Genomic DNA, 21,998 nt, shown 5'->3' with positions numbered 1-21,998 from the left:
GTAATATAAACTCATATTTTTGACAACATATTCTTACAATAAGAAGTAGGACTACTGAAAAAAATGTTTTAAAAACTGTACTATATTTATTTTAAATTGAAAAAGATCTAATATCTATGAAAAATAATTTCCCAATTATCTTTGGGAAAATATAGTTGTGTTGGAAACATGTCCTTATCTCAACATTTTTCTATCTCTATTTTAAGTGCAAATAGAGGTGTTTTCAAATAATGTGCATGCTATGTTTGAACATTTATCATTTATATAAATATGAATTGATCAAACTTGATATTCTAATTGAACGGTTCTTACCTACAAAAATAAATATACATATACAATAAATAGAAAGTTTTGTATATGTCACTTAAAATTGCATGACTTTAAAATGATCAAAGTATTTAAAATTAAGCATATATTAATTTTCTTTTTACTATTTTTAAATCATTTTTTCATACTTCCTGAATGATTACTTGAGTCATTTCTGGGATGGGGAAAACATTTGTTATGAGATCTATGTTTACATGAAGTCTTAAACAACCAATAATGAAATCTGAAAATTCAATATTTTCTTTATTTACACAGTAATCATGATAAAATAGTGGCACTGGAAATGTCAGTTTATAGTGTAGTAACTGTTAGAGCTACAAACTTGACATCTATAATCATTGTCAGTCATAAAAATATAGCAAACTGGGATAAATTTAGTTCAGTCATTCAAACAGTGAAGCTTTTTGTCACCTGCTTTCCTTTGCTATTTGAATACCTTGGTCTGCTGCTGCTGCTGCTAAGTCGCTTCAGTTGTGTCTGACTCCATGTGACCTCATAGACAGCCTCCCCCCAGGCTCCCCCATCCCTGGGATTCTCCAGTCAAGAACACTGGAGTGGGTTGCCATTTCCTTCTCCAGTGCATGAAAGTGAAGTCGCTCAGTTGTGTCCGACTCTTAGCGACCTCATGGACTGCAGCCTATCATGCTCCTCCGTACATGGGATTTTCCAGGCAAGAGTTCTGGAGTGGGGTGCCATTGACTTCTCTGACCTTGGTCTAGGTTTTCCTTAAAAAAGAAGAAGAAGAAGAAAGAAAGATGTTCAAAGAAAAGAGCTAATGCTGAAGCAAAAGAATGATTCAAGGAGCTTACTACACTTGCCAGTTTGCACAACCTTAAAAGGTGCTAATTGTCTTTTTGTGGTGTTAAAATTCTGCATTGTCATTTTCTAAACAGTGATAACACAAATAATCCTTAGCATTCTTTTTGCATAATTCCAACCTTCTCCTCTCCTAGAAATACAGTATAATAGTCTAGCCTCTTCTGTGAGACAGGGACAATAAAACCTGCTGTGACAGAAGATCTCCTGTGATTGACTGATTAATGTCGGTTAGTCATAATAAGACATCTGGATTAAAGGAACTTTTGAAGTACAGGGCACAAAAGAATTTTATTTTATTTTTAACCTTGATTGGAATATAGAACTAGTATATTACAGTTGAAAATTTTAGTCTTTAAATCCTTGAGGAGGTCATTTGATCATTTCAAATACCACAGTCTATGTCATTTATAGAAAATGTAACTTAAAAAAACTTTTATGATCTCTGTATGAAAAGTAATTTTAAAATGCTGAATGGTAACTAGAAAATTGTCTTTGAAAATCCAATTAACAAACTGAACTGTTTAATAATTTGTTATTAAATGGAAATTATTGTTTAAATATATAAACAACATTAGATTCTTAGAATATAAAATAATTTTACTAATTTGATATCTCTGTCTGTATAAATGTGTAATAGCATGTTAGTCTTCACTTAACTAGCCAAAGGTGACTTAGCTTTGCAAGTATTCCATGACCTATATAACCAGCAAAGAACACTAAGGCAATTTTACTACAGCCTGGATGGCATAATTCTTACATTATTAATCAGGTACAACACAGGTGAGAACATGATAATTCCTTGCCGCAGAAAACATGAATTGACAAAGATGGTATAAGGGATAATTGAAGAGATCTAATTGGAAATCTAACATATATATTTGAAGATGTATATTAGAAGTTATATAATTGAGAATCTAACATTTTACTAAATTCAGGAAAGAGAAAGGTGATTAAAATGCAGCAAAAAAAAACACAAAAAACAGAAAACACCTCAATAAATGTTCCCCTACAAAAACTAAAATTAGTGAATACTATCATTTCACTAATTCATAATTATGCAGATACATCTTTTTTTTAAAAAAAATTAAGAGAGTTGGATTGTGAAGAACTCTCAATATGCAAACTTTTTATATCATGGTTTTGGCAGAAGACTCAAGTTATGATAGCAGAGAGTTAGGAAAATGACCCTTTATATCAATTAATTTTCTTCCAGGAATATTAATAAGATCTCTAATAATATTTCTGATTCTGGAGTTTAGCATTTGGACTATAATAGTGAAAGTGAAAGTGAAGTCGCTCAGTCAAGTCCAACTCTTTGCAACGAGTGGACTGTAGCCCACCAAGCTCCTCCATCCATGGGATTCTCCAGGCAAGAATACTGGAGTGGGTTGTCATTTCCTTCTCCTTCTATAATAGGGCAAACAATAAGCTTCAACTATTCTAGCTCTCAGAGGTAAAACTACTACGATAAAAGAATCCAAGCAATTTAGACCTGCGGGATAAACACCCATAAGATGGAATAAGTCAGTAGCCCTATCTCTATATTAAATTCAATTTCCTTTGAAAAGATCTACATGTACTTCATTTGGGGGGTATACCCTGTGGTTTCTGTTAATTAAAGTCTCCTGGTCATAAGTTTTATCATGTGATGATTTCTTTTCTCTTCCTTAACCTTCATCTGTATTCATGCTAAGATTTCATTTATGAGCATAGGGTAATAATGGGTCCTGACTACAAGTAAAGCTACCCCTCAGCAAATAGAAACATTTCCACTTTGTGAATATGTTTAATAATTATGGCTAAGCTATGTGTTGTGACTTTGAAATGACTACAGTATGATTGGAATGAGAATGTGAGATAACTGATGTTTCATAAATGGACTGGAAAGTGGCCGTGCTGCAGTGTTTATTGTAAATGTATCAGAATGATGGTTCATTTATTATTTTAAACTAGTTCAGAGCATAAAATATGTGACAATTGGAACAAAGCACTAGCTATAATTGTTGATACCATGAATTGCCGGCAAAATGATCACTCACTATGGTAAAATAAAAGAATATTCCTTTAATTCACTGGTGTTATTGTATGAGGTAATATTTTCCTTTTGACTTTTTAGATACTTGAGCAAACCTTTTTCCTAAATCATTCAAACTACTGCTAGAGTTGTTTAGCCATTTTAAAACAGTATCAACCTATGGTCTGCTAGATTCATGTTTATATTTCACATAGATGGAGTTGATGTGTTTTACAGAGGCCTCTGAGGCCCTGCACTTTTACTGTGAATATTCCATTTGAGGAAAAGTTTGAATAAAAAACAAATTTTCATAGAGGTGAGGCAATTGCAGTGTCAAAATTAGTTGGTCAAATAATGGAATTATTTACACAATATCTAAGTTTGGTAGGTTTGCTTAGTGATTTTTTTTTCTTTTTTACTTTTAAGTACCTAAAAATAAGTGTTCATATTTTAAAAGGAAAGCCATTGTATTCAAAAACAAAAGGTGTTCCCTAACACGCCATCACAGTGCAGAACTACGTGAAAAAGCCTCAAGCCACCTTTAGCCCAGTACAGAATAGGGAACACGGAGGTTTAAAATAAATGCCCTTTCCTCCCTCTTAGGTAGCACAAGTTATTCAATCATGCATTAAGGCCTTCTCAAACAACCTTTACAGGTCATGCAAAAAAAAAAAAAAAATATATATATATATATATAGTTCGAAGTGAACTGTTATTAATGCCTCAAACTTTACTGAGGTATCTGGCGTAGTAGGTACAAATATTCGTGGTTTACCGATTTTAAACGTTCAGTCAAATATGGACAGTGCTTTCGGGGCCAATATTTAAGGAATAAGGCTAATTCTTTCGAGAGTCCCTCTATCCCGCTTTTACAGGAAAATAAGAAATGCATGAGGATACTCGACGACGGGAACGGGAGTCAGAAAAACCAAGTGCACAGGGAAAGACAAGTACTAGTGTACGTCAAGTTGGAATCAGCAGACAGTGTAGGGGAGAGAATCGTTCCACAGCTTGGGGAGCAGCTAGACGGGACTCCTTCCAGCGTTTCGCGACCAAAGTTTGCAGCTAGGTGAGCTGAAGCGGCTTTTGCCACGGCCGCGCGTCCGGGAGAGCTCGGGTTCACAGGTTCTGGGTGCGGCGGGAGCAGAAGTACAAGCACAGCCTGGATCGGCTGCCGCGGCCCGTTCATGCGCCGCACGGCAGGCTGGCCTCAGGCTGTCTAGGGGATCCCAGAGGCTGTCATTTTCCCTTTCTCCTGGCAGCTTCCGTCACCCTACACGAAGGGAGTGCTCAAATTAATTTTCTTTCCTGTTTTGATTGAGATTCGAATATCCTCTGTCCCGACCTTTCCAAGCCGCCCTCTCTGCCCTTCTGGCCAACGTCCCTGCCAGGAAAAGCCTTTAGTTGCGGCACCGTGAGTGTAATCCTAACGCGCTCCGGGGATGTGCTGGCCGGTGCTCCGCCTCGGAGCCCGGAAGAACTCTTTCCCATCAGTGCATTCTGGTCCCCCCATTTAGCAAAGAGAACTGTGGAATGTGCGCCCGCAGCTGAGCCGCCTCCGGCATCCCCCAATCGCCCGCTGCGGTGCCCGAGGCTCTCGGATCTGCGCTCGCACGCCCCGCCTGCCTCCGGTGCCGCCCCTATTCGGGCGACCGCCGGGACTCGGCCTCTGGCTGCCCAGACCAGCCGCCGGCCCGCAGTGCTCATGAGAGCCGCGTCCGCTTGGGCCTCGGGAGCGCCGCCACTTCCCTCCCGGGCCAGACCCTGCTGGGCATGCTCAGTGCGCCTCCTGGAACCCGGCTCTCGCGCAGCCAGGATCGGGTCTCCGGGTTTTCGCGGCTGCCGAGGGGGCACTGGGGAAGGGAGGCTGGGAGACAGTCAGCGCCCTGTTTCTCTCCCGGCTGCGGCCGCCCGCACCGCAAGATTCGGGCCAATCAGGGGCCGGAGGCGGGGCTTCGGCCGTCACGCCCTCCCTCTGGGCTTATTGAGAGTTATATCAAGAAATTCAGTTCAGAGAGGGAGAAGGAGAGAGGGGCAGAGGCAAAGGGAGAGGGGGAGAGCGTGCCAGACAGGAAGAAGCGCCCTAGAGTCTCAGAAGCACTCAAGAGATAACCAATTAGGAATTTTTCGGGCAACTGTCACCCCGGAGAGCACCCAGAGACTCACCATCACCCCAACTCTGACGTTTCCTACAAGAAGTTAGAGACTTAAGCAGTACTGACATCGGAGGGAAATGGTATACTTGATGCTGTGGAAAATACCCCTGAGCTGAAGAAGTGCAACTGGATGTAGTGTGTGTGTTAAATACCGGGAGAGCTCAGACCCCGTGGGTAATAGAGACGAAATGTGGAGAGAATGACTAACGACAAATCTGTGAATTTGTTCTCTGGAGTTGCTAATTTGCCAGCCCGAAGCAACACATTTTACAAGGAGAAAACGTTTTGCTGCTTCTGATTTCTCCCCAAACTGGTGCTACCAGATGCATGGCTTTCTATGTGTTGGAACAGCTCATTCCTAACTGCAGCATACCGGGAAAGGGGAAAGGTTGAGGCAACTAACGTAAGTGTAAAGTTTCGCATGCACAATTGTAAATTTTGTGTTTAGATATGTCCTCGGTGTAGACGAGTGATGTTTATAACTGGGTAGACGGTTGGGGCAGAGCTCACCTACTAGGCTGTATCTGCATCCCTACCTGCATCACTCTGCCGGAACTAATCGCAGGCATCAGCTACCGTGCAGCCTAATGCAGATAAGATTAGAGCCTGGAAACTGACCAGTTCTACTCAAGTAGGTAGCTGCCTGGAGGCTTGTACCGGTTTAAATTGCAGTTAGGAGGGCATCGAAGCAGAAGGCTTTCTACCTGCATTATTGACTCTCAGTATTTATGTGTGGCAGACGTTACTAATACTATAAAAACGGAGATGGGGTTAAGAACTGCATTTCTTTTCCCCTTTCCTCTTTTATGCTCAGTAGAAAATTTTGTGCAGTTACATGGAAATGTTAGCTTCGTTTCACTTATGTCTTGGCACTCTTTTCCACCTCTAGGATAAGGAATCCTATGATATTATATGTATTCTAAAAGTTTCAATGTGTTTATTAATTCTAATGGGGATAATTTAGCAACATGGAGAAATGAGAGCAAGGTCTGGGTAAACTGAAGGTCTTGGTATTGTGCTTTTAGGCAATGAGGTTATGTAGTGGCCGGTGACTACTGCTTCTGATGCTGCAGCATGTCCGAATGCTTGCTTCCCAGTAAAATTGTATTCAGAAGGCAGCTGAAAAACTGGGAGGGAAGAAAAAAAGATTGTTTAGAAGAAAGAGATGACTCAGTCTGGCAGAGAAGAAAACACATCACATTTGACATGTGACAAAGCAATTAGCAGGAACCATAGCTAAATACTTGGTGTTTTTCACTAGCTCCGGAAAAAACTAAGGGAGGTGGGTTAGAAGCCAGGAGATGGGTAAGAGGGGGGGAGGGGAAGAGGAAACCAAGGACGCATGTTTTGAATTAAACAGTGTCCTACCAACAGTGTGGGTGAATGCAGGTAAAAATAGCAGCTGCCCTTAATTCTAAAGTAGATAATTTTATTTTCTCTGGGCAAATGCAACAAGCAGGGGCTATTTGGTGTTTTTATTCACAGAGTTAACTTGCAAACAGTGGCAGAGCAAACTGCCATGTTTACTAATATGCAGTGGAAAATGTGTTGTGATATTTCATGACTGTGTGCTTTTGTTTACTGAAGAATAATGTTGTCTATACGATTGTGTTGACAGTGGCTGTCTCCAAATAAGCGATGAGATGTAATGCATCCTCCAGTCCATGCACGCTTCCTTTTGCAATTTGTGCCTCATTCCTCAGTGGAGACCTTTAAACCCTAAGTCCAGGAAAAAGAAAATAAATACATTATCATGGACCTGAGGGATTTTTACCTGTTGGCTGCTCTGATTGCCTGTTTAAGGCTGGATTCCGCAATAGCTCAAGAACTTATTTACACTATTAGAGAGGAATTGCCTGAAAATGTACCCATAGGAAACATACCAAAGGATCTGAACATTTCTCACATCAATGCTGCCACAGGGACCAGCGCCAGCCTTGTCTACAGACTGGTTTCTAAAGCTGGGGATGCCCCTTTGGTGAAAGTATCCAGTAGCACTGGGGAAATTTTCACAACCTCCAATAGAATAGACAGAGAAAAACTCTGTGCTGGAGCCTCTTATGCTGAGGAGAATGAGTGTTTCTTTGAACTTGAGGTGGTGATCCTCCCCAATGATTTTTTCAGGCTGATCAAAATAAAAATAATTGTCAAGGATACCAATGATAATGCCCCCATGTTTCCATCTCCTGTCATCAATATTTCCATCCCAGAAAACACTTTGATCAACAGCCGCTTTCCAATTCCATCAGCAACAGACCCTGACACAGGCTTCAATGGTGTACAGCATTATGAATTGTTAAACGGGCAGAGTGTTTTTGGACTGGATATCGTGGAAACTCCGGAAGGAGAAAAGTGGCCGCAATTGATTGTTCAGCAAAACTTGGACAGAGAACAGAAAGATACCTATGTGATGAAAATCAAAGTAGAGGATGGAGGCACCCCACAAAAGTCCAGCACCGCCATCCTGCAGGTCACAGTAAGTGATGTAAATGACAACAAGCCAGTGTTTAAAGAGGGTCAGGTGGAGGTGCACATTCCAGAGAATGCTCCCGTGGGCACCTCTGTAATTCAGCTCCATGCGACTGATGCAGATATAGGCAGTAATGCTGAAATCCGGTACATTTTTGGTGCCCAGGTCGCGCCTGCAACCAAAAGACTCTTTGCTTTAAATAATACTACTGGGCTCATTACAGTTCAGAGGTCCTTAGACCGAGAGGAGACGGCTATTCACAAAGTGACAGTACTGGCTAGTGATGGCAGCTCTACTCCTGCTAGAGCAACGGTTACCATCAATGTCACTGATGTAAACGATAACCCTCCGAACATAGACCTCAGGTACATTATAAGTCCCATCAATGGCACCGTGTATTTGTCTGAGAAAGATCCTGTCAATACAAAGATTGCCCTAATTACAGTTTCAGATAAGGACACAGATGTGAATGGCAAAGTGATCTGTTTTATTGAAAGAGAGGTCCCATTTCATTTGAAGGCAGTATATGACAACCAATATTTGTTAGAGACCTCCTCTTTGTTGGACTATGAGGGCACCAAAGAATTCAGCTTTAAAATCGTTGCCTCTGATTCTGGGAAGCCCAGTTTAAATCAGACTGCTCTGGTAAGGGTTAAGCTTGAGGATGAAAATGACAACCCACCAATTTTCAACCAGCCTGTAATTGAGCTGTCAGTTTCTGAAAACAACCGACGTGGGTTATACTTAACAACTATTAGTGCCACAGATGAAGACAGTGGGAAAAATGCAGATATTGTTTATCAGCTTGGACCGAATGCCTCCTTCTTTGATCTGGACCGAAAGACAGGAGTTTTGACAGCCTCTAGGGTCTTTGACAGAGAAGAACAAGAAAGATTCATTTTTACAGTAACTGCCAGGGACAATGGGACCCCTCCCCTCCAAAGTCAAGCGGCTGTGATAGTTACTGTTCTGGATGAGAATGACAATAGCCCCAAGTTTACTCATAATCATTTTCAATTTTTTGTGTCTGAGAATCTGCCAAAGTATAGTACTGTGGGGGTAATCACAGTGACAGATGCAGATGCTGGAGAGAATAAAGCTGTGACTCTTTCCATTCTAAATGACAATGATAATTTTGTGTTGGATCCCTATTCTGGAGTCATAAAGTCAAATGTCTCATTTGACAGAGAGCAGCAGAGTTCCTACACTTTTGATGTCAAAGCCACTGATGGGGGACAACCACCCCGTTCCTCTACTGCAAAAGTAACTATAAATGTCATGGATGTCAATGACAATAGTCCTGTTGTCATTTCACCACCTTCTAATACTTCTTTTAAGTTGGTGCCTCTCTCAGCCATTCCTGGCTCAGTGGTAGCAGAAGTTTTTGCAGTGGATATTGACACTGGAATGAACGCTGAACTTAAGTATACAATTGTGAGTGGTAACAACAAAGGCTTGTTTCGGATTGATCCAGTAACAGGTAACATCACCCTGGAAGAAAAACCAGCACCAACTGATGTGGGCTTGCACCGATTGGTGGTCAACATAAGTGACTTGGGATACCCTAAGTCTCTACACACACTTGTGCTTGTTTTCCTTTATGTTAATGACACTGCTGGCAATGCTTCCTATATCTATGACTTGATTCGCAGGACTATGGAGACCCCATTGGACAGAAACATAGGGGATAGCAGCCAACCCTATCAAAACGAGGACTATCTCACCATCATGATCGCCATCGTCGCAGGTGCCATGGTGGTCATCGTTGTGATCTTTGTCACTGTTCTGGTGCGCTGTCGCCACGCATCAAGATTCAAAGCAGCTCAAAGGAGCAAGCAAGGTGCCGAATGGATGTCCCCAAACCAGGAGAACAAACAAAACAAGAAAAAGAAAAGGAAGAAAAGAAAATCTCCCAAGAGCTCTCTTTTGAACTTTGTTACCATCGAAGAGTCCAAACCCGATGATGCAGTTCATGAACCTATCAATGGGACAATAAGCCTGCCGGCTGAGTTGGAGGAGCAAAGCATAGGAAGATTTGACTGGGGCCCGGCACCTCCAACCACCTTCAAGCCAAACAGCCCTGACCTGGCCAAGCACTACAAATCCGCTTCTCCACAGCCTGCTTTCCATCTTAAACCAGACACTCCGGTTTCGGTGAAAAAGCATCATGTGATTCAGGAGCTCCCGTTGGACAACACCTTTGTCGGGGGTTGTGACACCCTTTCCAAACGCTCTTCCACTAGTTCAGATCACTTCAGTGCCTCAGAGTGCAGTTCCCAAGGAGGCTTCAAGACAAAGGGCCCCTTACACACCAGACAGGTAAATGAGCACTTTTACTGGTCTATAAGTACTGCATACAAGTGCCCAGTCAACCAGTATTAACGTGCCAGTGTGTCTCTTGTTTTGGTCTAACTTTAGCTTAGTTATAAAGAGGGAAAAAAAAAACTTGACCCCTTTTCTATTCCTCTGGGGCTCAGTCAAGAATTTTTAGAACAGCTTTGAAATTTCTGAGTTCTGAGAATTATTTAACCTCCCAGTTTCCTTCAAATGGCAAAAGATGAAAAGAGGAAATTATTCCAAAACGTCCCAAGATAATGTTTGCTGAAGAAGAAAACCTGTCCTGATATGCCAAATTCTGCTCCTGGGGTTTCCAAATTGACTACTTCAAGATTTTCACATTACCTTTTGATCTCAAAAGTCACCTTCAAATCTCAAGTTTTAAATGACTTTTGAAGGTCTGACTATAATTATGTTGGAGCTGTGGTTGCTAAAGGGGTTAATTTTTTTTAGTCTCTGAAAATATAGTAGAATATTAAATGTACATCAGCTGTGAAGCACATGATTGTTGGTAGATTGCAGCTAAGCCATATAGGAAGTCTTCTCTTTGATTTCAGATGATTTTATTGTAATATAGTAAATTGAAGGTTGAATAGACGGGATTGCAGATTGTCCACAATGGCCAAAGTACTCTTTCAAAAAAAGAAAGAAAGAAGGAAGGAATACTTTCTCCCTGTTAGAACTGATTTATACATAAAAGAATAAATCCATTGTAAATATTTTCTCATCTCAGTAATACATAAGTGATCTGTCATAACTCATTTTAAACTGTGAAATATGACATGTGAAGAGGGATTAATAGGCTGAGAAACTCATATTTCAACCAAATCCAGAATTAGTTTTTCTTAGGTCTAATAATTCCTTGTTAATAAAGATTTAAATACAGTGCTGTCTAATTTATTTCACTGGTGCTTGTCTGTTGCCATGAAATTTGAATGTCAATAATAGCCTGTAGATGGCACTAGGGTATCATGTCGCTTGTGTTGGCCTAGCTCCAGTCCCGCAGAAGCAAGTAAAGGGGGAAGGAAAGATCAATCTGGTGCTATAGCCAAAGATACCTTTTATTTAATGATAGTTGTTCTGGAGCAACTAGCATTTAAGTTCATTTGCTTGCTCTTTTGTGATCAGTTCTCAACACACCAACTTTCTATGACTTCGTAATCCAAGTTCTGTCTTTGTTGGTATTGAGTCCACCTTTGGTGATGACCCATATGAATTTGTTAAAAGTAAGGAACATACAGATTTCAGAGAATCAAATAAAGCAAAATAAAATTTGGACAGTATTGACAGTCATCACTTAGTGTTTGAAAATTCAAGAGTTTTTCTTATTTTTTTCCTTGTTGGGGTGGGATGGGTGAGAATGTTCTATTGAAACTCTATTTGTCTCTCACCATCCAGTGTTTGTTGCTCTGCAGTGACTTTAAGGTTTCATGGTAGTAAGATACTTATTAAAATAATTTTGACAATGAATCAGAGATACTTCAGAACGTTAAGTATGATGCCTATGATTTTACTACTGAAATTTCCATTTCTTGAAAGGTTAAATATCTAGAAGATTTAGAAAGCACATATACTTAGAGCTTGAATGTACAGGATGAAAGGAATTAAGTCAGTACGAAGGTTCTAGAGAATATGATGTTATTCGATAGACATAAAATTTGGAATGAGTTATTTTTGTATTAACTTCATCAGCTTTTTAAAAGAGGTTTGATGTTTTAAAATTAAGAACATTTCTGAGTTTAGTAGAGGTTTAGAAATGTTGCTAAATAGTTAATCATGGTGAGAAAAGTAATTTATGAAACTAAGTGGATTTAAATATAAAGTTGCTATTTCAGTGAAAAGAAAATATGGCTTTTTATTATTACTTTCAATGGGTGGGTAAGGTTACCACAAAATACTGATGATAATTTGTGATTTGTGTAATATCTTAAAAATGTAACATGACTTAAAACTTTTCATGTAAAATCTGAAATTTGTTTCCCAGAGAAACATGCTGAAGTTATTCCCACATCATTTTTCTTTTCATATTAAGTGTGGTGGGTATTATGAGCATTGATGTACAGACCCACTTTTTCTGATTTCTTCCCCAAAGTTGGATCTATAGATATAGTTCAGTGACATAAATGTTAAGGTATGAGAAAGATCTTTCATCGAGGTTTAGTCAGTCATAAGGAAATTTGTTTGTGTGATGTAATCTTTGAAATAGGATGCTGAATAATTCTCTAACTGGAACTAAAGTGCATTTTAGACATTCCTTGAGACCCTGCGTCACTGTGCAGTTCTCCTTGTAGGCATTTCAGTGTTCAAATGTAGCTATAATTCACTATTACGGTAAAGAGCTATTGAAATGGCTTTGGTTATTTATGCCTTTTAGAAGTTTTCATGCTGAGAAAGAAAAAATGCAATGTTGAAGAAAAAGAGTATTTATGGAAGTAAGGACAGGTGATGGTGATAGCAATACGTACAATTTTAGTATAAAAGAGGCATATTTTCTATGAATGAAGAACACACATTATATACTATCCTTTAAATTGTTTTTTCACTGAACTATATGGCTGTTATTGAAGATGTTCTAGTTAAGTTAAAAAATAAAAATTCTTTTTTTAGCTCCTTCAACTAGTGGCTTTTATAAAAATGTGCTCCTGAAATAACACGATTTTGAAAAAGTAGGGTTTATTATAGCAAAAGCTTTCAGAGGAATTTATAAACTAAGGTAGGATCTGTGAAGATTTTTAGTTGAATGGAAAAGGATTGCTGTTAACAGAAACACCTTTTCACTTTATGGTGCTAGTAGATGTGTGGGTAAAATGAAAGATTATTGAGCAAAGAACTACCAAATTTAAATATCATGAGTTTGTCTTATCTGTACAATGAAAACCTATGGTCTGACTTTTATACCATGAGTTTGCTTATAGTGCATTGATTCTTACGTTGTGTGACATTTTTTCTCTTGCTGTTTTCCCTCATGTGACCTTGCAAAGAATGTATAAATCAATAACAAACCACATTCTTCATCTACTCTATTTTACTAAGCTTTCATTTTCCTTGAATATAACAAATCTTTCACTGAATTTTATGCAAATTATTTTTATGAAGTTTTGGATGTACCCTTAGCATTCACAGATTAAATAAAATGTCCTTTTTTAAAAAAGCTAGATTATATCTTAATATTTATTCATAAATAAACAAAGTTCATTGTCATAGGCTTGAGAGGATGACAACAAAATCATTTCTAGTAGGACTTTAAATGATAAAGCTCATTGATATATTTTCTCTAAAAGGAAAATATCTTCTTAAATTGAATATGATTTTTAAATTATGGTGTTAAGTTCTCAAATTTTAGAGTGTCTCAGAATCATCTGGAATGTTTCTTAAAACATGTTGGTCCTTAGTCCCAGAGGTTCTAGTCCGGTGTCACTGGGGTCAAGTCTGAATACTTGCTTTGCTGACGAGATCCCAGGTGATAATGATATTGCTAATCCAGGAACCCACACTCTGAGAACCACCACCTCAGCATATTAGGACAAGAACTGTTAGCTTCTTTCCTTTTCAGATTATCTTTCTAGAGGACCTGTTTTTGTACAGTCCAACTCTCAGCTCTTATTGACAGCAGTTTTATTGTAGCTGGAGGCTTTACAGTAAGCTGTTTATTGCTGTTTCCCAACGTGGTTGACAGCATTTTGGGAATTAATTTTCTTGGCCCCAATGTGCTTTTTGTGGAGGTGTAAATGAAAATGTTAAAGAATGAAAAAAAGTGACCTATTTACATTTGACAACTTCTTCCAGTAATAAAACAATCTGTAATAGTTGCACTGTGAGTTTGGTTCTGGGTAAACAGTCATGTTTAATTTTCTAAATAAAATGCTTAGTTTAGAGCTTAAACATCCTTGCTTTAACTTTTCACAGTCTAAAGTAAGTATTTGCTCATATATACATTTGTGTAGATATTGAAGAAATTATACATTGAAAATGTATTTGCATGCCATACTCAAGTGTATACATGTACTTTTACAGTATAAAGGGAATTGCTTCTATTCCCAGTCATTTAGAGATACTATATTACTTTTATGATTACTTTTCATTTTTGAGTAATCCCATTGCAAACGCTGCTGAAATGGTGTTATGTCATGTAAAATGCACAAGATAGTTATAGAATTGCTATTTAGAACAGTGAGAAATAAAAATGAAACAAGGGAGCAAATGCTAACTGGTGTGAAGCGAGCAAAAATTTTAAGATATTTAAAACTACTAAATTTGGCAGTATTCTGTGAGGGATGAATATAGGTGGCATATGGGGAAAAAAATTGCTCCTGAAGATGCAAATTATATTAAAATGTTATCTGTTGTGATTTTTGTTTCTGCTCCTTTGCTTTGGCTAAGTGATATGATCATGAAGTCAGTTACAAAGTAAAAGACACTCAGACACCTTGGATATTGATTCAGGAATTTGAAATGAGCAGGGGCCATCCATTCAGCCTGGCTACCTTTCCTCTTGGTTTTGTAAGACAAATATTTAATATTTTTAAGCTTGATACACCTAGGGTGTAAAATTCTGGTTACATTTTAGCTTTTGTTGCTAATAACCTTAAGGAGAATAAAAATAAAAAGTTACCACTGTACTGAGTATGGACATGTCTACTGATTATTGAACATTTGTTAACATAGAGAAAATAATTTCAGTAGTTAGAATATTCTATTATCTTACTTTTTATATTTTGTTGCAATGGATTCTGTATATAGAAACTCTAAATTGATGTTCCCTTGGCTTCAGATGAGTCATCTTCATGGTGTCGCAGAACAGGCTTTAGCATCATTAAAATTACCTTGTAAATATTGTACTAACATGTTATACTCTTATGGTATGTGCACAGTCTTAATAGTTAAATATTTCCAGCTAAAATTTATCTTCTCATAATAGCACAAATTAAAATATAATACATGAAATAGTAAAATAGAATTTAAATTTAATAAAAAGCTCAAATCTAAAATCATATTTCTTCATAACCAGTTCTGAATTATTCTGACTCAAAGTTTTATTTTCATATTGATATATATGAGCTTTGGGTAAATTGCTCCCAAAATATGAGAAATAGCAAATACATGAATTATTTTTCAATTATTTTATGTGACAGTACTGAGGTAGGAAAGTGAGACCTTTAAATTATCTTCTTATAATTTCTGTTTTCATAATTATTTCTGATATATTATTTAGATTGTTTGATGTCTAAATTTGGGGTTTGAGGGAGTGGGAATGCAGAAACCACCAAATGGGAAAAGCTACAGTGTTTGTGTTGGTCTAGCAGTACCAGACCAGGGGTTTGCAGGATTCGAGGTCATGTTAACTGCTTGGCTCATTTTTAGTACTTTCTCAATTTGATTTTGTCAGAGTTGAGCTCTTGGTTTGCATGCAGTTAAAACAGACAAAAGCAAACATGGATTGTTTACCACTTTCACTTAAAATCCTTGCAGTGAGCTTTCTCTGAATTTAGTTTTGTGTTTTCTTGAAGGGAAATCCTCTATTAAAACTATAGATTCAACCCTTGATAATATTAACAAATCAGTTAATATCATATTTCATGTAGTTGGAAACTAAATAGGATTTATTTTATGTGTGTTCTTAAGTTTTTGCTTTCTTAACAGTTGATTTTATGTTTAAAATCTTTCTCAGAATTTATTACATAATAGTGCCCTAAAATTTATATCATGTTTGTTGAAATATGGCTCTAACCACAGACGAAATATTTGTGAGAATTTAAGAATGCAAGTCAATAAGGTGCTTTTTCAAAAGTTTTAAGTTATCTAGAGGCATAGGTGTCATGTTCAATAAGTAATAATGCTAATGTGGTATAACCTTTAAACTGGTTAGTTCCCCTAAAATTTATATCAGATCACAAAAGCAAATCCAAATGTAGAAATATGATCTCTCAATTATGAAAGGAAATATACTTCACTGTTTGATTTCATCAGTTGTTTCAGATAGCTATTAAATCTGTCCAACATTTCATTTGAAAAGGAACTCATGCTTTTTGCCTTTGTTTGAAACAACCTATTGGGCTGTCAGTCATCAGAAACATAGAATAAGATAGATATATTACCATGATTGACATTTTCATTTTGATTTATATTCTTTCTTTTCCTAAGCCAATATTCATTAAAATGTGAAATTTCTAAGTATGTTCAACAACTACCCATTCCTTAATAGTAAAGAATAATTGCAGAAATAAACTGGAGAAACAACCCATATATAATCTATCTCACTCATATTTATCCTATAGGCAGTTTGTTGCTTATAGAAAAGAATAATGACAGAATTGGAATTTTCTGAATCATAATATTGATATTTAACTTTAAGACATTCAAAACTTAAAGTTATTCATTAAAAGATTTGTTTTTACATACTTATCCATTATTTAAATGGCATGTGAAAATATTTTCCTCCAATCTTTAATAGTTTGATTGATTTTAATGCTAAAAATACATATCACATTTAAAATAATGGACTTGGGACCACCTGTGTAGCTGGGAGTAATGAAGATACATACACAGGCAAGATCTGTGAGACACCTTTGATTGATTCTTTCTAGTCATTTTACACTAATTATCCTGGAATTCCTTGAGAAAATATATGAAATTAATTTATTTGTGTTTGAAGGAGTATACTATAGCCTTACCACTCATTAATATATAGAGATGTGTAATTATACAGGCAGCAAGAAAGAATGGAAATTTGTTCAGTTTGACTGTGTTTATATAATATTTTCTATTTTAATATTCTTCCTTAGTTTGTCTTTCTATCTGACCATCTCTGCATTTTAGTATTACACTGCTTTGTTAATATCCAGGCTTTGGCCTTTTTCAGTCTGTTTAGCAGTTGATTAAGAAATACGCTAATCCCTTCCAGGATATTGAGAAACTAATGGATTGCAGAGTATTTGGGTCTTTAAGCTTCAATTGTAAATGGTATGAAGAATTGTCATTGAGCTGATATTTGCATATATCTCTTCCAGTGCTAGTTACTTTACCTCTTTTTTGTCCTCCTAATCTTCAGCTTTCATTCTAAGAATATTTATTTTAGTCGGAAATAAGCATGCCAGTGATAGAAATTTGGGATTCACCTCCAAATGAATGCCATCACAGACAGGGAAGTTCTGGCACATTTTGCATAGGTCTGTATGAACACAGTGAACCCTTCATAAGCTCTTAGATTGCAGGAAATCAGTGCTGAAAATTAAGTGGGGTTTTAAAGATTTGCAAAGTAGAGAGCTTTGTATAATGCTGGTATTGCAGGTGCCTATTAAATGTGAAGTAAAGGCTTTGTAATACAACTAGCTAACACGTTTCCTTCCACATTAGAGTGATTTGTAGCCTAGGGAATTAGTCTTGCCTATTTTTTCCAAATGCAGAAACACTAGATGTGTCTGAAAGAATAAAATCTCAAATACATGCCTTAGAATGAACAGATTTACTCTTTGATGATTCTGGTTATTCAAGGTAGATGTTGCAGGTCCACATATACTTACCTGTGTTACTTCTGATGTCCATGGTCTGGCCTTCACCTTTCCTAAGAGAAACTCAATTATATGTATATACTCTCCTCTAAACATAAATCAGATTAAAACCCCAGGTATCTATAAAGCTGTAACATTACCATAATGAAGAGGGCTTTCTACTGAGTGCTTTGATCCTCAAAGGAATAGCTGTTGAATCATTTCTCAAATTGTATTTTTAGAATTCCATCTTTGCTCCATTTGTAAATAGTGTGTATTTGTAGAACAGCAATTCATTCCAGACTTACATGGGTTTAAATATATTTACTTCAAGACAGGGTTCAGCAAAATGCCTCGCAGTTCTTTAATGCTTAATGTCTTTGACTGGTCCTGTTAGATATAAAATCAGTGGAAATAGCCATGCCTATTTTTTAATGATTTTACAAACCCTGTATTTTTATCTACTAGAAAAAGTATATAATCCATGTGCAGATCACAAAAGGTACAGTGGACTTGCTGAGAATCATCACAGATGATTGATTTTGAAAACAAAACAGTTTTTGTGCAAGACAATAGCAACTGCAATTCAGTAAATGAGGTTTCTTTTCTCATTAAACAAACCTCAAGGAGAAGCATGGAAACACAAGATGTATAAAATGAAGACGTATCTTTTGTAGGAAGACAGTGTCTTCTGCTGACAGTATTTCCCTAGTAGATCTTTTCTTGAGGAAAAAACTACTCGTGCTTTTTTGGATTCAGAGGTTGCAACCTATCTATGCCTCCGTGTGATAGCAGCTGCATGTTGAGGACTTTCAGATACACAGCTACCTAGAATTCACAGGAAAGTTTTTGTACGGGGTGCAAGTGACAAATGGAGACAAAATGGAGTGAGTTCTGAGCTGTGAGTTGATGCCTGCCTGTGTCATATATTCATGTCATTGAACTGAGTTTCACATTGGAAACCTAGAATTACAGTAGTCTTCCTTGTTTGTCAGCTGTGAACACACCTAGACTGGCACCTTTTCTTTGTTTCATTTCTTATCATTCTCTAGGTGGACTTTATTCACTTATGTTAACTTTTATGCATTGGTTTCTTAGTTACTTGATAGATTTTTAAATGATACTAACTTCTGTGTATCTTCCCTCCAAAAAAAAAAAAAAAATCAAACAGGATGTTTTGTTCTAGAACATCCATAAAGGGTCAAATAAAATATGCAGTGTGTCCTTTCTTCATAGAAATAGTGGATCTGTTTTTCCTTTGAAATTTTCAAAATTGAGTTTTTCATACTGATACCATTTTCAAAGCTAAGAAATCATATTAAATTTAACTGTATAGTTTAATAATGTTTCAGTACATTCAAATTCCCAACATAATAGATATTAGAATTTTTATGAAAATAATTTTCTTGCTGCAAATTGAAATGAGTATCAAAATTGCATTAAACCATGGTAAAAACAGATACAATCTTTAGGATATTTTAGTTTGACATGAACTCATTTTCATTCATGGTCTTAACAGCAAAATCTGCCAAGCAGTGATGGCAAAATATGCTGAATTCACTGATTGATTTTTAAACATGGTAATAATTAAGCAGAATCATTTTGACACCTACAGTCTCTGTTTTAGACAATTAAATTCTGCTTTAGCTAAGGGTTATTGACTTCTGGATGATACTAGGAACAACACCCTTCAGGGTTTAAACTATTCCTGTAGGACCATCTGTTATTGGTGGGGCTGAGCAGCCTCTCCAGCCATGCAGTGTCAATCCCAGGTGTATATGTAGGATTGTTCAGAACACAACCCTGGTTCCTCATGATCTTTCCATCTCAAATGGCAATTCAGTTAGTCAAATACTGGTATATCATAACTTAAAGCTTCTTATTTAAGGAAAAAATAAGAAAGTTCCTCAAAGTAGAGACAATGTCTTATTTACCTTTGTATTTTCATGACTAAACCTGTACCTTTAGGTACAACAGTACCTAAAGGAGTGAACTTCATAGTCTTTCAATAAATATTGACCTAATGAGAGTATTCAGCTAGAATCATGCCTTATATATGCATAGTATTTCCATTGATAATCTCTATGACAACTACAGAAAGAAGACTTTACCATTCTTTTTTCATATTCTAAGCTTTTAATAAGAAACAGTGTTGTGATAATTTCAGGTGAACAGCAAAGGAATTCAGCCATACATATACATGTATGCATTCTCCCCTGCCAAATCCCTTCCCATCCAGACTGCCACATAACATTGAGCAGAGTTCCATATGCTATACTGTAGGTCCTTGTTAGTTATCATTTTAAACATAGCAGTGTGTACATGTTCATCCCAAGCTCCCTCATTTGCCCTCACCCCCATGCTTCCCCTCAGCAACCATAAATTTGTTCTTATTCAACTTATGTAAAAATCTAGAGACAGAAAATGTATTTTTTTTTTTCACCTCTCATAGCTAAAGTTGTTACTTCCAATCCAGTACCTTACCTCCACACTGGTATTTCTTCCTCATATATATCTACTTTTACCTGTTAAACACTCTTTTCAGGCCATATGTAAGTTTGAAACATTTTCTTCATTAGTGACATTATTTTTGTTGGAAAGAACTGCAACTCATTTTTTTTAATTTTATTTTATTTTTTAACTTTACAATATTGTATTGGTTTTGCCATATATCAAAATGAATCCACCACAGGTATACATGTGTTCCCCATCCTGAACCCTCCTCCCTCCTCCCTCCCCATACCATCCCTCTGGGTCATCCCAGTGCACCAGCCCCAAGCATCCTGTATCATGCATTGAACCTGGACTGGCGACTCATTTCATATATGATATTATACATGTTTCAATGCCATTCTCCCAAATCATCCCACCCTCTCCCTCTCCCACAGAGTCCAAAAGACTGTTCTATACATCAGTGTCTCTTTTGTTGTCTCGTATACAGGGTTATTGTTACCATCTTTCTAAATTCCATATATATGCGTTAGTATACCGTATTGGTGTTTTTCTTTCTGGCTTACTTCACTCTGTATAATAGGCTCCAGTTTCATCCACCTCATTAGAACTGATTCAAATGTATTCTTTTTAATGGCTGAGTAATACTCCATTGTGTATATGTACCACAGCTTTCTTATCCATTCATCTGCTGATGGACATCTAGGTTGCTTCCATGTCCTGGCTATTATAAACAGTGCTGTGATGAACATTGGGGTACATGTGTCTCTTTCCCTTCTGGTTTCCTCAGTGTGTATGCCCAGCAGTGGGATTGCTGGATCATAAGGCAGTTCTATTTCCAGTTTTTTAAGGAATCTCCACACTGTTCTCCATAGTGGTTGTACTAGTTTGCATTCCCACCAACAGTGTAAGAGGGTTCCCTTTTCTCCACACCTTCTCCAGCATTTATTGCTTGTAGACTTTTGGATCGCAGCCATTCTGACTGGCGTGAAATGGTACCTCATAGTGGTTTTGATTTGCATTTCTCTGATAATGAGTGATGTTGAGCATTTTTCATGTGTTTGTTAGCCATCTGGATGTCTTCTTTGGAGAAATGTCTATTTAGTTCTTTGGCCCATTTTTTGATTGGGTCCTTTATTTTTCTGGAATTGAGCTGTAGGAGTTGCTTATATATTTTTGAGATTAGTTGTTTGTCAGTTGCTTTATTTGCTATTATTTTCTCCCATTCTGAAGGCTGTCTTTTCACCTTGCTTATAGTTTCCCTTGTTGTGCAGAAGCTTTGGATTAAAGACAATCTCTTTAACAAGTGGTGCTGGGAAAACTGGTCAACCACTTGTAAAAGAATAAAACTAGAACACTTTCTTACACCATACACAAAAATAAACTCAAAATGGATTAAAGATCTAAATGTAAGACCAGAAACTATAAAACTCCTAGCGGAGAACATAGGCAAAACACTCTCCAACATACATCACAGCAGGATCCTCTATGACCCACCTCCCAGAATATTGGAAATAAAAGCAAAAATAAACAAATGGGACCTAATGAAATGAGTTGCCAGTCCAGGTTCGATGCACGATACTGGATGCTTGGGGCTGGTGCACTGGGACGACCCAGAGGGATGGAATGGGGAGGGAGGAGGGAGGAGGGTTCAGGATGGGGAACACATGTATACCTGTGGCGGATTCATTTTGATATTTGGCAAATCTAATACAGTTATGTAAAGTTTAAAAATAAAATAAAATTAAAAAAAAAAAAAAAAAAAAAAAAAAAAAGCTTATGCAACTCATTTTTTTTTTAAACCTGTATTACAGGGCAATTCATTGCACCCAAAATTGTTCTTCCTGCATTACTTTCCAGTAAACTAATTCTAGACTTTAAGATTAAAGTGTGGTAAGCATATGATGGAGGCCCAAATGAGTAAAGTATGTATGAGG

General features: G+C 37.2%; 1 protein-coding gene across 1 annotated transcript; it reads left to right on the top strand.

Annotated features, from left to right (window-relative positions):
* Window positions 1-5,139: 5,139 nt before the first annotated feature.
* PCDH9 (protocadherin 9) lies at window positions 5,140-19,774 on the top strand. Its single transcript, XM_055542623.1, has 2 exons — window positions 5,140-5,719; window positions 6,935-19,774. The coding sequence occupies exon 2, from the start codon at window positions 7,070-7,072 to the stop codon at window positions 10,166-10,168; it is 3,099 nt and encodes a 1,032-aa protein (XP_055398598.1). The 5' UTR covers window positions 5,140-5,719; window positions 6,935-7,069; the 3' UTR covers window positions 10,169-19,774.
* The last annotated feature ends 2,224 nt before the right edge of the window (window positions 19,775-21,998 follow it).

Source organism: Bubalus kerabau, chromosome 12, assembly GCF_029407905.1.
Source record: "Bubalus kerabau isolate K-KA32 ecotype Philippines breed swamp buffalo chromosome 12, PCC_UOA_SB_1v2, whole genome shotgun sequence".
NCBI classification, from domain to species: domain Eukaryota; kingdom Metazoa; phylum Chordata; class Mammalia; order Artiodactyla; family Bovidae; genus Bubalus; species Bubalus kerabau.
Note: the sequence above shows the minus strand (reverse complement) of the source record. Positions and strands in the feature narration are given on the sequence as shown.